Raw genomic sequence first — 16,944 nt, 5'->3', positions numbered from 1 at the left:
AAAATTATTTACTGTTTTCTGGCTGCAAAAATAACCTTATCTGATTACCATGACTTCACTATAATGGAATACTGCTTTCTCTTTTCTTGGTCAGTGATAACCTTTCTCCATAGAAAAAGTATAGCTGTGATTACACTATACAGTTAAATTAATCTTTTAAACAACTGGAATTTATTTTTTTTGGCTAAACCTTCCAACTTCGGCCTCTCTTCCCTCCATCATAAATACTAATGTATGATCTGCTTTTAGTTTTAAAATCTGTCACACTGTGTATGTATTTACTAAGAAAAATGCAAGGAAGATATATACCAAAATGTAGTGTTATCATTTCTGGAGGATTGGGGGGAAAGGGTGTGTTATAGATTATTATAATTGACTTCATTATCTTTCTGATTTAAATTAATTATTCTCAAAGATGGAGGTATTTATACTTTCACTACAAGCTCACTGCCTTTTAAAGGAAATCTTTCAAAAATTTAACAAAAATGTTTTTTAGAATAAATTATATTTTAGAAGTTTAGCCTTAGTAATCAGTTATAGTGTGCTAGCCGTTGTAGAAATTGGGAAAATTGGCCTAACTCTATTCTGACTGAATAGTAAATCTCAAAACTCAATTTATCAAATGCTTATCAACTTTCTTATTTCTTTCTTCTCATAAGAATGTAGAATATGTTCCCATTGACTACTTTGTTTCTGCATATCAGCAACATAAACTGTTTTTATCCCAGCTATATTGTCTGTAGCAAAATTGTTTTTACTGTGATTATCCCTGGCTGCTAATTTTTTTAAACTTTTTATAATGAAACATTTTCAACTTACAGAAAACTGGAGAATCTTATAGTGAACACCATATACCAGTGACTTTAACGTAACCTTTATTTTTGTGGTCTAATTTTCTTCCTTTTTAAAGTCAATTTCACCTGTCACATGTTATCTCTAAGTATATAAGCATACATCTCTAAAAATGCAGTTTTCTGTATAACCACAAGGCCGTTAGCGTACCTAATCTTTAACGTCATTTGATAATCCAGTCTATAATCAGATTTCCTCATTTTTCCCCAAAAGTGTCTTTCACAGCTAGCTTGTTCAAACTCTAGAAAAAGTCAAAGCAGACAAATCTTTTACTGTAGTTCTAAAATGTCACTCCCGCCCTCCCCTGCTCTCCGCATGGTGATGGCTTGAGGAAAAGACAAGCTCCAACTTTCTGGATTTGTGTGAATCTTCATGGTATCATTTCTTTTGACCCTCTCCTGTATTTCCTCTTAGCTGGAAGTTAGATGTGAAGGCTTGATTCTGTTTAAGTGTCTTTGGCTGGAATATTAATTGAGTTGATGTACTTGAGACCACCTCACAGGGACGAGTAATCAGCATTCCTTTTGAGCGGTGCTAATTGCTTGACAGCTTTTTACTTCTTCGTAAGTTCAGAAGGGATAGAGAGTCTATGGCGAGCATCATCTCCTTTGAATAACAACAGCTGTTTTCTGGGGAAATACACATATCGAGTCATTTCGACACTTGGCTAGAGGTTTAAGTCGGTTTGCGTGTTTTGTAACCACGGCTAAGGTGAAAGCTCACTTGCTTCCTGACACTCCCTCCTTGCCCTCAGTCTGCTGCACTCAGGCTGCTCTCTGCTGGCTGATGATCGTGAATGGGCTTGAGCTGTTTCACTTTGCAACTTAAAACGAATGAGTATAATTTCTTAAGTTTCTAACAAAATTCTGTTAAAAAATGTAGGTCACTTTTGGAATGTTACACATTTAACTAGCACTATTTCATTATTTTCTTAGGACGTGGAAATTTAATAAGTAATTTGCTTTAAAAATTCAGGTATTCTCTTTATGATTAAAATAGTGAGGATCACTTTCGTCTACAAACATATTAAGCAGAATTCTGGTCTTCAGTTATGTAGTGGGAATGGAGTTAATGATGTTTTCTAGTATAATTTGAAAAGATTGTTCCAACTTTTAAGCATTCTTTAAGGATTTGGGGAATGTACTTATCAATATGAAATAAATTAACAATAAAATGTTGACAAGAATGTGTTGGAGCACTCAGAAATGAGAATATAAAAAGAATAAAATTGGTCTGATTATATTTGGGAGTATAAATTAAGAATTATGTGGCTTAGTATCTGAATTTATGGTTCCATATATGTCTGATGGAACTTTGCTACACAACTGTTTATCTTACAGTTTAATTTTCTTTCTAATTTCCAGACAAGTTTCTTATTATACCTTTACATTCACTGATGCCTACAGTTAACCAGACACAGGTATGTGGTCAAATTGCTTCACCGCTGTCTTTCAAACTGAGGCTGGCTGTAAGGACTGCTTGTTGTGTGTTTTATTTTTTAAGGTGTATTTTCAAATAGCAATGCAAATAAAAAATACTTCTTTTAGAACCTTTGCAAATGAGTCTTCAGGTGATGTTTGGACAAAAACTTGAATAAGAGGGTAATCCACACATCAAATTAATTTTGTCAAAATTAGGAAAAAGTTTAAAGATTGGTTTTACCAATAACTTCAATTTCCTAAATAAAAGGAAAAGGTATGTGAGGACCAATAAAAATAAATCAATGTAGAAGTTAATTTTCTGTAACATACTACAGCTTGATGTTTGAGATTTTGATTTAACAGAATTAGTGTATTTGCAGGTATGAGATTTCCTGTTTTATCAGTAATGTGTATGGTTTTGAATGTTTTGGCTCTCTCAGATTCGGGGATTTCTCTAGCTAGAATGAGCGCTGCCTTCTCAAAAGGCAGGATCATTTTCCGGACTGCATGCAGTGTTTGCAGACCCAGGTGGAATGAGTTGGACGAGAAAATCTGCATCTCTTCCCTTCTCATTTTCCCACTCTTTTTATAAGGAAGTATTAAGACATTTTTTGAGACCCTTTTAGTATCCTTTCTCCAGGTACTTTAGTCCTGTAAGGCACAGCCAGCTGGGTTAGATACACAGTGCACACCTGAGGGGAGGAGAAGAGGAAAGAGAGAGCTGTTGACTGCAGAGACTGGACAGAGGGGCGTCCAGTGTGGAGGTGCTTCCATCTCTAACATCCTAACCATCAGCTGTTCATTAGTTTGCTGGAGCATACGTGACTAGACTGGGAAACGTCTTCTCCAGCGATTACCATTTTTATCAACGAGAGGATGGGTTTCTGTATTTTTTTTTTTTTTTGCTCTACAGCCAACTGGTACTTGGCTACATGTCTTCCTTATACTTGGTTGGCTTTGTCAAAGTGGGATTGTTTGTAGGATTCAGCATTTGAAGAGAATTTTTCTTTTAATCCAGTCTGATCTCAGAAGCCAGTATATGGTGGTGCAGCCAGTTGACATCCATTCTGAGGAGTAAGGCATCTGCCTGTTTGGTTGGTGTTGTTACCCATATAGTTTTGGGTAATTCATAACTCTTATTCTTAAACTAAACTTCTCTCCATCTCCATTAAAACTTTGTCTACACAATAAGATATTTATACTCTTCTAGTGTTTGTTTAAAACATTCTATTAAGTTGTTTTCCATTTGAAATCTTGTTTGTAATAAGGTTCTGACGTCTGTGGGACATTTGGTTTGGTTTACCAAAAGGGAATTTTGTAGCATTGAAAATGACGTATACCTTGTAAATATATCTATAAATATTAGATGTGTGTGTCAGTCAGTGAACACAGAATGCTAAAAATGAACGGTATTTGAAGTAATTTCTCTAATTGCAAGAATGGTGTATCAGAAATTAGTGTACTTTTGGGGTTTTGATGTATTTGTTCTTACAGGTATTTAAAAGAACCCCTCCTGGTGTTCGGAAAATAGTAATTGCTACCAACATTGCAGAGACTAGGTAAAAATTGTTTTAAATATCAACTACTAATGATTACATTAGTTTTGATCTCCATAAATGTTTAATATACCTTAATCTTCTATCTCTACAAGATAGTTTGTAATTTCTTTAAAATGAAGCAAGTTTAATTTAGTTGTGGGAGTCAGCATAGGTTTGTTTTTTTTCCCACCTGTACTAATGTTGTAGCCCTCTTCAGGAACAACTTTTTAAGTGCTTTTTCTTTTTCCTGTTTTCCTAAAGAAGCATGGGAGCTGAGGTCAATTTTGCCCTTTTTGCCTTTTTCTGATTGGGAATAAAATTGTTTGGTAGTTTGGTAATTAGTTATATGCAGCCTTTAAAATTTATTGTATTTTCTTGGAGGTACAGGTATACAGTCACTGAAACAGATTGCTCTGTGGAAGCTGATATTAAACCATGGCACTGGGGGGGCCCACAAAGCTAGGGACAAAAGCCATGAGGCAAGCTCTGAAGTCTGGCTGTGGGCAAATAAGAGTTGAGCACATGGTCTGCAGAATGGGCAGTGTACTGCCTCTGCAGGCGCTTGATCCCTGTGACGTTGGCAAATGCGGGAAGAGTGGGGAGCATCCTAAACGTAAACTCAGTGTGAGGCAATAAAAGATGCTCTAAAATCCCTATATCTGCTTTTTGATGTGTTTTTAATATTTTGTTTATCTATTTTCCAAACAGCATTACCATAGATGATGTAGTTTTTGTGATAGATGGAGGAAAAATAAAGGAGACACACTTTGACACACAGAACAACATCAGCACGATGTCCGCTGAGTGGGTTAGCAAGGCCAACGCCAAGCAGAGGAGAGGTCGGGCTGGAAGGTGAGGCGGGCCTTTGTCTGCAGTCTTTAGAACACAACAAAAGTTTTTGTAGCAGAATGTGTTGCTGGCATTTAAAAATATTATTTGTTAGGAGAGTTACCATTTGTATTTTTTAAACCTTACTGCAGCACATTTTTAAGTGGGAAAGTTGTCTTAATCGTAGTTTCTTTGGAAAAGTGTCTGCCAAGTTTTCTATTTTATGATTTCTACCTTCTGATTCCTCAGTCTGGTTAATTAAGATTACTGTTCTTTATTCTTATTAGTTATAATTTTGTTTCCATTCTTATTTTTAAAACATTTATTACTAAGGTAACTATTGGTACTATTTGCATGTGAGGTCCTCTCCTAAGCACTTGATATACATTAACTTGCCTAATCCTCACCACAGTGTGATGAGGTAGGTTGTCATCTCCATTTTACAGGTCAGGGAATTAAGATTGAAAGAAAGAATCTGTCCAGAGTCACACAGCTTGGTGAGCAGCGGAGCCAGGATTTCAATCCAGGCGGCCTGAGCTCGTTGTACGTTATAGCTGTACTGGTTTTTCACTATTAGTTACCAATGAAAACACAAGGAAGGCACCTGTTCCTCACTGATGTGGTGGTAGCATAAGAAATTAGAATATCTCTGTCTTAATGGTAGGAAAAATGATTGGCCTTTAACACAAATAATTGCACATACTGTTCATTTTCATACGTACTTCACAGTATTTTTATACGCTTACTCATATGAGTACTAAAATCATGTCTGGAGTTGTGGAAGAGAGGTGGTTTTTTTTTTGCCTCAAACAGGTAGAACAAAAAGGTTCCTATTAATCTTCAGATATTTAAGTAAAGAGGGAAGAGTTGAAAGAAAACTGCAGACCATTTTACCAACCTTTGTTTTAACTCCTGTGTCTGTAAAGCTCTGACTTACTTGGTGTCGTCTTTGCAGGTTATCCCAGTATGATTTAACTTCCAGGTAGTTTATGAAATTATGCACTTGGTGCTGTTGAGTCAGTCATGGCTTAGTCCAAGAATTGTCCTCTTCTCATTAGTTAGCACGGAGAACTTGATTGAGGGCCCAGCAGCCCTGGGGTTTGCCCATACAGACCTGTCACCGCTGGATACTGATTCAGAAAGTGTTTGCCGTAGCGAACAGGTTTGGGCCCACTTTTATATATGAATAGTAAACACATGAGGCCTTAGGTTTAATGTGTGAAAACAATTATGGAAGTAAAGTAATTGAAGTGTTACATTTTATCTAATTCTTCATTCTCACTGTCTTGGTGGAGGTTAACTATGGAATTAGCAGTGTTTTAATTTAAGTGAAAGATAGTCCCTTGAAGGCTCCATAGACATAAATTCCTTTAGCAAAGCCTGATTAGATTGATAATTATTTTGAAAGCCAGAGCAGACTCTATCATGTGCTCCTCAGTGGAGGCACTCTTCCTCTTAGTTTCTGTAGGCATGTTATATAATAGATGATGGATCTTTGTACTCTCATGACCGAAATAGCCAAGATCTTTAGAATTTATTTTCATTCCTCTAGGAAAACGCCATCCCTTCCTGTAGCAGCAAGAGCTCATAGAAATATTTATCTTGCTTGAAAATACATGAATACCCTTACCTCTTCACATCTGTCCTTAACATTGTCCAAAGAATAGTATCTTTCTTGTCACTGGATAGAAACAATAGGAAAAAGTTCTCCAGCATCCTTCTGAGAGCTCACTAAATAGCACATACTTAAAATCTTTTAAAATAATATAAACAGGTTAACATAATGCCAAAATTTGTTACAGAAGATGCTCACAAGGCATATGGAAATTAACTTAAGTAGACTACTGTTATTGAGCACAGCAATCTGGACTCTATAAGATGGAAATAGGGAACCAAATTATTGGAGGGGGAATCTTGTAATTCTTAAAACTAGGACAGAGATAGTGGATTTAAGGTTATTCAAAACAGATGAGGAAAGGAATACATGATTAATAAAAATTAAGCAAGTAAATGTCACTGACAGTGCTCCTCCCCCCAACCTTTTTTTAAGAGTTCAACCTGGTCACTGCTATCATCTGTACAATGGTCTTAGAGCAAGCCTTCTGGATGACTATCAACTGCCGGAAATTTTGAGAACCCCTTTGGAAGAGCTGTGTTTACAAATAAAGGTAAATTAGGTGGGGGAGTTAAGAAACTAAATGGGGGTGAGGTTCTAATTTTCAACATCTTTTATAGAAGTAAGTAGTGTATTAATCTGCAGGAAAGAATTTTTACCATGCATTTGTTTTTTGCATGTGTTAGTAAACTGTTTTTAAACTTCCTTCAAGCATTTATTAAATAGTTTTTAATCATTCACTGCTCTGGAGCCAGACTGCCTGTTTGAATCCCACAGTTCCTTCCCTGACAAGCTGCTTCTGTTATATTGGGCAAGTTATTTAAATTAACCTCATACAAAATTCTTAGAACAGAGCCTGGCACCTGGTAAGTGTTCACTAAATGATAGCTTCTATTACCACATCTTAAGCTGTCACCCCTCATTATAAGCTACCTACCATTTTTTCAGCACCTTATGTATTTTGATATGATTAGCCTTTTTATTTTGAAGGTAATTGATAATCAACTTGTTTGTTGAGATTTTAACCACTACTTTTCTCATTAATAGAGTTGGTGGATGGTAGACAGTAATCTGTTGGCCTTTAAACATGTTTTTATAAAATCACAAATGTGATTTTAACTTACTCTGGTAAAATAACTAACGTTAAAATCATGTGTATGTTTAATGCTTTGTTGGAGTGAGTGACACAGGCAGGACTAAACAGTCATGTCAGTATGTGGTACATGTTTAATTATGTTTGTTCTCCCCAGATCTTAAGACTAGGTGGAATTGCCTGTTTTCTGAGTAGGTTAATGGACCCGCCATCTGATGAAGCCGTGTCACTCTCCATAAAACACCTGATGGAACTGGTAACTGTGACTTTTTTTTTATTCTAACTTAAATTTAGAGTGTTAGAGCATGTAAGCCAGCTAATTATAAAATTTACTCTCATTGCTGCAAGGTAGACCAATGAATATGCGGTGCTAAATTTGATTCACTGTTTGGCTGTTCAGCTTAGTATATGAATTAGAAAGTTATGAAAGGATACCCTTGTGATATTCTTATCATTCTATGCTGTTTCCACACAGTACTTTTCATCATAGGCCTGATTTAAAATTACATTTTGAAATCTTTTAATTACTGATCTTCATCTTCATCTGTTCTTTTGTGTTATTTTCTGGGGAAGATTCACCCTGAGCTAACATCTTTGCCAGTCTTGCTTTATTTTGTATGTGGGTCACTACCACAGCATGGCCTCCAATGAGTGGTGTAGGTCTGCGCCCAGGAACAGAACCCAGGCTGCCACAGCGGAGTGCACTGAACTTAACCGCTAGGCCACAGGGCTGGCACCCTTCATTTGTACTTTTGAAATGAATTTGGTTGATTGATTCTCCACTTTGTGATTACTGTATTGTTTCTAGAGCTTTCATCGAATCCAAGTAACTTAATGACAGTATGGACATCTTATAAATAGGCAACTCTTGTATTTCTGAAGGAATACTGACAGGCGTCTTTTCTTCAAAGTATCATATCCCGCTACCTGCCATTTTGTTCTTAGAGCTTTTTAGCTTAATTCCTCTTTATGGAGTCATGCGCTGAGAAACTAGTTTCAGTGTCTTAGTTGAGTGATCACCTAGTTGGTGGCCGTCCCTGCACAAGACCACGTTGAGAATAGGCACAGGACAGGCTGTGTCATTGCCCAGAGTGGAGACAAAGGTTAGAGCTGTGCTGTCCATCACACTGGCCACTACCACTTGAGGTAGGTTAAATTTAAAGTTTGAATTAAACTACAAATTCAGTGTCTCAGTCACACTCGCACATTTCAGATGCTCAATAGGCACATGTGGCTAGTGGCTACCATGCTGCATAGCACAGAAACAAAACATTTCTGCGATCACTGTGAGTTTTGTTGATTGGTGCTGGGTTAGAGGAAGTGGAAGATGGGTGTTATGTATTTCAGTTTTATGTGAGCCATCCATGCAGATAATTTTGAGATTTTGGCCCATATCAGAACATTGCAGTAGCTTTAATGTGAGTAGTAAATCGTTGAAATGAAAAGTGTGGTAACTGACCTAACCGTCTCTGTTGAGATCTGCACTTTTCCCAAAACCATTTACTAAAGAGACTTTCCTTACTCCATTGTATGTTCTTGGCTCCCTTGTCAAAAATTCGCTGTCCGTATATGTGTGGGTTTATTTCTGGGTTCTTGATTCTGTTCCATTGATCTGTGTGTCTGTTTTTGTGCCAGTACCATGCCATTTTAGTTACTATAACTTTGTAGTATATTTTGAAATCAGGAAGTGTCATATCTCCAACTTTGTTCTTTTTTCTCAGGATTCCTTTGACTATTTGGGGGTCTTTCTTTGTTCCATATAAATTTTAGGATTCTTTGTTCTATTTGTGTGAAGAATGTTGTTGGAACTTTGATGGGGATTGCATTGAATCTGGAGATTGCTTTAGGAAGTATGGACATTTTAACTATGTTAATTCTTCCCATCAAAGAGCATGGAATATCTTTCCATTTCTTTGTATCTTCACTTTCTTTCAACAGTGGTTTATAGTTTTCAGTGTACAGATCTTTCACCTCTTTGGTTAAGTTTATTCCTAGGTATTTTATTCTTTTTGTTGCAATTGTAAATGGGATTGTATTCTTAGTTTTCTCTTTCTGCTACTTCATTGTTAGAGTATAGAAACGCAACTTGATTTTTGTATGTTGATTTTGTATCCTGCAGGTTGACCGTATTCATTTATTATTTCTAAAAGTTTTTTGGTGGGTTCTTTAGGGTTTTCTATATTTAAAATCATGTCATCTGCAAATAGTGACAGTTTCACTTCTTCCTTTCCAATTCAGATCACTTTTACTTCTTTTTCTTTCTTGTTTTTTTTTTTTGGAGGAAGATAAGCCCTAAACTAACATCTGGTGCCAATCCTCCTCTTTTTGCTGAGGAAGACTGGCCCTGAGGTAACATCTGTGCCCATCTTCGTCTGCTGTATATGTGGGACGCCTGCCACAGCATGGCTTTGCCAAGCAGTGCTGTGTCCGCACCCGGGATCTGAACTGGCAAACCCCGGGCCGCCAAAGCAGAACGTGCGCACTTAACCACTGTGCCACCAGGCTGGCCCCTATTTCTTTTTCTTGACTGATTGCTCTGGCTAGGACTTCCAACACCGGGTTAAAAAGGGTGGTGAGAGTGGGCATCCTTGTCTGGTTCCTGTTCTTAGAGGGATAACTCTCAGTTTTTCTCCATAGAGTGTGATGTTTGCTGTGGGTTTGTCATATATGGCCTTTATTATGTTGAGGTGCTTTCCTTCTATACCCATTTTATTTAGAGTTTTTATCATAAATGGATGCTGTAGCTTGTCAGATGCTTTCTCTTCATTTATTGAGATGATCATGTGATTTTTATTCTTGGTTTTGTTAATGTGATATATCATGTTGATTGACTTGTGGATGTTGAACCATCCCTGCATGCCTGTGCCTGTAATAAATCCCACTTGATCATGGTGTATGGTCTTTTTAATGTGTTATTGTATTTGATTTGCTAGTATTTTGTTGAGGATTTTTGCATCAGTGTTCATGAGTGGTACTGTAATTTTCTTTTTTTGTGTTGTCCTTCTCTGGTTTTGGTATGAGCGTAACGTTCCCCTCATAGAATGAGTTTGGAAGCTTCTCCTCTTTGGTTTTTTGGAAGAGTTTGAGAAAAAAAGGTATTAAGTCTTCTTTGAATATTTGGTAGGATTCACCAGGGAAGCCATCAGGTCCTGAACTTATATTTTTGAGAGGTGTTTGATTACTCTTTCAATCTCTTTACTGGTAATTGGTCTATCAGATTTCTCTATTTCTTCTTGATTCAGTTTTGGAAGGTTGTATGATTCTAAATATTTATCCATTTCTTCTAGATTACCCAATTTGTTGGGAAATAGCTTTTCATTGTATTCTCTTATAATCTCTTGTATTTCTGAGCTGTTGGTTTGTAATTTCTCCTCTTTCATTTCTGATTTTATTTATTTGAGCCTTCTGTCTTCTTTTTCTTGCTGAGCCTAGCTAAAGGTTTGTCAGTTTTGTTTATCTTTTCAAAGGATGAGCTCTTTGTTTCATTGATTTTTTTCATTGTCTATTTATTTCCACTCTGATTTTTATTATTTCCTTTCTTCTAATGAGTTGGGGCTTTGTTTCTTCTTCTTCCAGTTCCTTTACATGCACTTAGATTGTTTATTTTAGATTTTTTCTTGTTTGTTGAGGTAGGCCTGTATTGCTATGAACTTCTCTCTTACAACTGCTTTTGCTGTGTGCCATAACTTTTGGCATGTTGTATTGTCATTTTCATTTGTCTCCAGGTATTTTTTGATTTCTTCTTTCATCTCTTCATTGACCCAGTTGTAGTTCAGTAGCATTTTGTTTAATCTCCACAGAGTTGCTGCTTTTCTGATTTTCTTCCTGTAGTTGGTTTCTAGTTTCATAGCGTTATGGTCAGAAACGATGGTTGTTATTATTTCAGCCATCTTAAACTTATTCAGACTTGCTTTGTGGCCTAATGTGTGATGAATCCTGGAGAGTGTTCCGTGAGCATTTGAAAAGAGTGTGTATTCTGCAGTTTTTGGATGGAATCTTCTGTATATATCTACTAAGTCCATCTCTTCTAATTTGTCATTTAAGGCCAATGTTTCCTTATTTATCTTCTGTTTGGATGATCTACCCATTGGTGTAAGTGGAGTGTTAAAGTCCCCTACTATTACTGTGTTGCTGTCTGTTTCTCCTTTTATGTCTGCTAATAATTGCTTTACATATTTAGGTGCTCCTATGTTGGGTGCATAGATATTTACAAGAGTTACATCCTCTTGTTGAGTTGTTCCCTTTATCATTATGTAGTGCCCTTGTTACAGTCTCCTTTGTCTGATACAGATATGGCTCCCCCAGCTTTCTTTTCTTTGCTATATGCATGGAGTATCTTTATCCATCCCTTCACTTTCAGTTTGTGAGTGTCTTTAGGTCTGAAGTGTGTCTGTTGTATGCAGCATATATATGGGTTCTGTTTTTTTATCCAATTGGCCACCCTGTGCCTTTTGATTGGAGCATTTAGTCCAGTGACATTTAAAGTAGCTGATGATAAACATGTACTTACTGCCATTTTGTTATTTTTTTCCTGAGTGTTAATAGTTTCCTTTCTTTCTCTCTTTCTCTCTTCCCTTGTGATTTGATGGCTTTCTTTAGTATTATGGTTTGGTTCCTTTCTCTTAATTTTGTATGTATTTATTACAGGTTTCTGGTTTGTGATTACCATAAGGTTCATATATAAGAACCTAGGCATACAGCCTTCTATATTAAGTCGATGGTCTCTTAAGTTAGACCTCTTGCTAAAAGCTCTACTCAGACTCCCTCCTACATTTGATGTTTTTGATACCATGTCTAACCTCCTTTTAGTGCATGTGTAACCGTTACCCTCTTATCATGGAAGCAGATCGTTTTAGTGCTTTTTCTTTTGACCTTCATAGTGGCTTTATCGGTGGTTGATGTGCAACCTTTACTGTATATATGCCTTTACCAGTGATTTTATTGGGTTTTGTTTTGTTTTTTTGATAATTTTCTCATTCCTGTTTGTGGTCTTTTCTTTTCCACTTAAATAAGTCCCTTTAGCGTTTCTGGTAGGGCTGGTTTCTTGGTGATAAACTCCTTTAGTTTTTTCTTGTATGGGAAACTCTTTATCTCTGCTTCCATTCTGAATGATAACCTTGCTGGATAGTGTATTCGTGGCTGTAGGTTTTTCAGCACTTTGAATATATCGTGCCACTCCCTTATAGCCTGTAAGATTTCAGCTGAGAAGTCAGCTGATAGCCTTATGGGGTTTACTTTTTCTCTTTCAGCTTTTAGGATTCTCTCTTTATCTGTAATTCTTGACATTTTAATCGTGACGTGTTCTGGTGTGGGCCTGTGGGTTCTTCTTGTTTCGTGCTCTGTGTGCGCTTCCTGTACCTGGATGTCTCTTTCCTTCCTTAGGTGAGGGACATTTTCAGGTATTATTTCCTCAGATAGATTCTCTCCCCGTTTGTCTCTCGTCCCTCTGGGGCACCTATAATACAAATATTAGTGTGCTTCATGTTGTCCCAGTGCTCCCTTAGACTGTTCTCACTCTTTTTAATTCTTTTTTCTTTTATCTGTTGAGCTTGGGTGATTTCCTGTCGTCTTTCATCCAATTTCCTGATCCATTCTTCTGTATCATCTACTCTGCCGTTGAGTCCCTCTAGTGAATTTTTCATTTCCACTATTGTATCCTTCAGTTCTGATTGGTTCTTTTTCACATTTTGCAGTTCTTTGTTGAAGTTCTCACTGTATTCATCTCTTCTCCCAAGATCATTGAGTGTCCTTATGACTGTTAGTTTGTAGTCTTTGTCAGGTAGATTATTTTCTCGCTTAGTTTAGTTGTTTTTCTGAGAATTGTCCTGTTCCCTTACTTGAAATGTGTTCCTTTGTCTCCTTATTTTGCCTCTTTCTCTGTGCTTATATCTATGTATTAGGTAGGTCAGATATATCTGCTGATCTTGGAGAGGTGGCCTTATGTAAGAGATGCCTTATGAGGCCCAGCCATGTGCTTCCCTCTCGTCACCAGTTCCAAATGTTCCAGGAGTGTCCCCTGTGTGGTCTCCAGTCCTTTCAGTCACTTTATTGGGCATGGGGAGCCTCAGCGTGGTTGGCTGCGAGGTCTAAACAGCACATTCCTGCTGCAGTTTTTCTGTTAAATGAGTAGGCCACCAGCATGGCTGGTTGCTAGGCTCGGGTTCACCATTGTTGGAGGCCTAGGAGGGCAGCTGGGTGGGGCTGGCCCTAGGCGTGGCAGCACACAATTATTTCAGGCATTTGAAGGTAGGGCCAGTCCCTTATGTGGCCATTTGAGAAGCACAAGTCTGCTGCATCTGACAAGCCTCACTGCCTGCAGGCCCACGCAGCCTGTCATCACCTTCCTGCTCTGTGCCCATGCCCCGACACACTGAAGCAGACCCACTCACTCTGCTGCAGAGGCCCCACACACTCCACCAACACAGGCCTACCCCTTGTGCCTGCTCTGGCCCTTGCACATGCCCTGCCCTGCCGAGGTGGACCCACTCACTTTGCTGCAGAGGCCCCACATACTCCACCTATGTGGTCCCACAAGTTGCCCAAGGACCTGCTGTTGGGTGGGGCCAGTCCCTAGGGTGGGCCGCCTGCCCTGGCTGAGCTGGATCAAATCTGGGTTCTAGTGGGTGGGGCAGACCCCTGCAGTAACAGGCCAGGAGAAGAGCTCCCATGGTGTCTGCCAGCATCTGTCCCAGCACGCCTGTACTAGGTCACAGTAATGGCTGCCACCAATGTCTCATTACCCTGGGAGGTCTCATCTCTCACCAAGTTTCACCCAGAGCCTATTAAGTGAGTCTCTTTTCACCAAAGGACTGTCCACCTTTCTGGTGATTTTAGGTTTTCTTCTGAAATGGGTGAATTTGTGCCTGGGCCCTTTAAGAGCAGACTTTTCTTTCCTTTATGTCCAGTAGTTTTTCTGGGGGCATTCTCCATTGTTGTTAATACCCAGCAGAGCCAGATATTATGACACTTGTCTTAGTTGTACCGAGTCCTGAAACTGCTTATTGTGGCAAAGCTCCCTGCTCAGATCCCCTGCTCCTCCAGGGAGGGCTATGTACCTTAGGATTGCTCCCGGCCAGGCTGGCCTCTGCCACCTGAGTCAGCACTGCCCCTCGTTGTGGGGGCTCTTTATATCCAGTTTTCAGTTCTCTCTCAGGGGGCGTTTTTCCAAGAGTAGTTGTAAATTGGTTGTGTCCGTGGCAGGAAGTGAGTTCAGAGTCCACCTACGCCGCTATCTTGACACTGCTCTCCTAAGATTCAGTCTTTACTTAGCAATTTGCAAGCAACAAAATTGTGGAAAGGCCATCAAATCCTTGCCAACAAGGTAAGGTCTGAAACCCATGTTTTTAAAAATGTTTTTATTGTGAAATGCAGCATACCCATACAAGATAAACGTGCAAACCAAAAATGTCCAGGTTAATGATTTCTCACAAATATGTCCTCATTACTCATGTCAAGAAGTGAGAATGTTCCCAGTATCCTAAAGGCCCACCTCCTACCCTCTCCCATCACTGCTCTGTCCCTCAGTCCCAGAGGTGACCTCCCTCACGTCTTTGATGTGATCTCCTGCTGTTTTTCCTGGTGGTTTTACCAGGCAAGTGTACATCTCTATAAAGAGCTTAGTTTATTTGGCCTCTTTTGTGAACTTTACATGAACTCACAAAGGTGGGGGAGGTTGGAGAGCAAATTGGGTTCTGGATTCTCTCACTTAGCGTTGTGGGATTCATCTGCATTGTTTCTTCTAGCTATACTTGATTCCTTTTCATTTCTTTACCATATTTTACTCTGTGATTACTGGAAGACCGTTTGGTTATTTTAAATTTGAGCCTGTTACATGAGGCCATTACGTTCTTCAGTATTCCGTGTTTCTTGATGCACATGTTTAAGTATTTCTGTGTCAGTCTTTTTCTTTATTGTTAATGGTGTTTGTCCTTTAGTAAGTCTTTATCTACCTTGGAGTTATGAAAATATATTATTTTGACTTTGTCGTTTTGTTTTTCACACTTAGATGTATAATCCTTCTGCATTTGATGTGTGTGTGTGTGTGTGTAAGGTGAGAGAGGAGTCAAAGTTTTCATATATGTAGATCAGTTGAGTGAGCACTTACAGAGCAGTTTGTGCTTTCCTCTTTGTTTTGCAGCCTTGGTCATAGATCAGGTGGCTCTGGATTGGTGTCTGTTCATAGGTTCTTTTTTACTGCACCGGTCTGTATTTCTCTCTCGAGCTGGTGCCTTAGTTACCATGTTGAGTCTTACCAAACAAGAACACAATCCATCCCATTGATTTACGTATTGAATCTCTCTTGGTGTTTCAGGGTTTTAGATATAGGGGTTTTATAGAACTTTTTAGAAGATTTATTTCTTGGTGAGTGATTTTTTTTTTTGGATTATGTTCTAACTTTTAAATTTTTCATTTTCTTGTGAGTCTGATACACAGAAGTAAATTGTGAATATTGACCTTGTATTCATCAATGCTGTGAAACCCACTTATTCTAATAATTATATGTAGATGTTTTTCTGCATACATAGACCCATCTATAAATAATTACAGTTTTATTTATTCCTTTCCAATCATCTAGGACCTGTAGTACAATGTTGAGCTGTTTGGTATGCATTCTGGTGTTCATCTTCTTAAAGCAAAAGGTGTCAATTCATTGAGCATGTTTGTTAGAGATTTTTTTGTAGAAACTATCAAATTAAGGGAGTTTCTATATTTAGTTTACTAGGAGATTTTTATCATGCATGGATAATTTACCTTATCACACACCTTTTCTTCCTGTAATGAGATTATATGATTTTTCATGTTTAATTTATTGAATTACATTGTTTTTTTCTAATGTTAAACTACCTTTCATTCCTGAAACAGACTTAACTTGGTGGGATTCACTTTTCATTATTTTATTTTGGGTTTCTCATGAGTAAGATTACTCACTAGTTTTCCTCTCTCCAAATGTCCGTGTCAGGTAGGTACCAAGATTCTACTAGGCTCCAAAACAAGCTGGGAGTATGATATGTTTTCTCTTGTTCTAGTCTCTGAGTTGCTTTTGTAAGATCCAGATTATGTCCTCCATAAATATTTAGTAGAAGTCTTTGTTTAATGAGACCCAGAGGTTATATTTTTCTTTACTTTTTTGTTCAAATCTTCTTGTATGCCTACTTATTTTATTTGTGTACCAGACATTCTCTTACAGGGTTCTTTGTAGATAAAAATTTGAAGCTTGAGATGATGATAATTTCCTCCAGAGAGGATTTTCTTGCTTCTGCCAGGAAAAGAAGCCCCTACGCTGGGCTCATCTCCTTGGGCTTCTGTCCCTCCCTGAATCTTAGACTTGTAATTGTTTTGTAACTCCTCAGTGTCTTGAAGCAGCTCCTTTAGCTGTCCTCAGTGGGGAGATTGTACCAAATTACCTAGGTCATCAGAGCTGAAGCCATCCCCATTTTGATCGGTTCTAGATATGTTTGTTAATATCTTGCTGTTGTTTTGCATGCCTCCTAAGCTACTGGAATTGAGGGGCTATGCATTGTATATTCCAAATAGATAACAGTACCTCCTGTTTTTGTTTTATTTTCCCCATAGTGCTTGTACTTTACTGGGTGATTT

At 38.1% G+C, this 16,944-nt stretch overlaps 1 protein-coding gene across 1 annotated transcript in view; it reads left to right on the top strand.

The window, feature by feature from the left end:
* Positions 1-16,944, top strand: part of DHX36 (DEAH-box helicase 36) — a 50,593-nt gene that overhangs the window by 21,723 nt on the left and 11,926 nt on the right. The window contains exons 13-17 of the mRNA XM_070577669.1: positions 2,217-2,272; positions 3,768-3,832; positions 4,520-4,663; positions 6,690-6,807; positions 7,505-7,603. Coding sequence (XP_070433770.1) covers positions 2,217-2,272; positions 3,768-3,832; positions 4,520-4,663; positions 6,690-6,807; positions 7,505-7,603 — 482 coding nt within the window. The remainder of the gene's footprint in view (positions 1-2,216; positions 2,273-3,767; positions 3,833-4,519; positions 4,664-6,689; positions 6,808-7,504; positions 7,604-16,944) is intronic.

Source organism: Equus przewalskii, chromosome 15, assembly GCF_037783145.1.
Source record: "Equus przewalskii isolate Varuska chromosome 15, EquPr2, whole genome shotgun sequence".
Classification (NCBI taxonomy): domain Eukaryota; kingdom Metazoa; phylum Chordata; class Mammalia; order Perissodactyla; family Equidae; genus Equus; species Equus przewalskii.
This window is presented reverse-complemented; position numbering and strand designations above follow the sequence as displayed.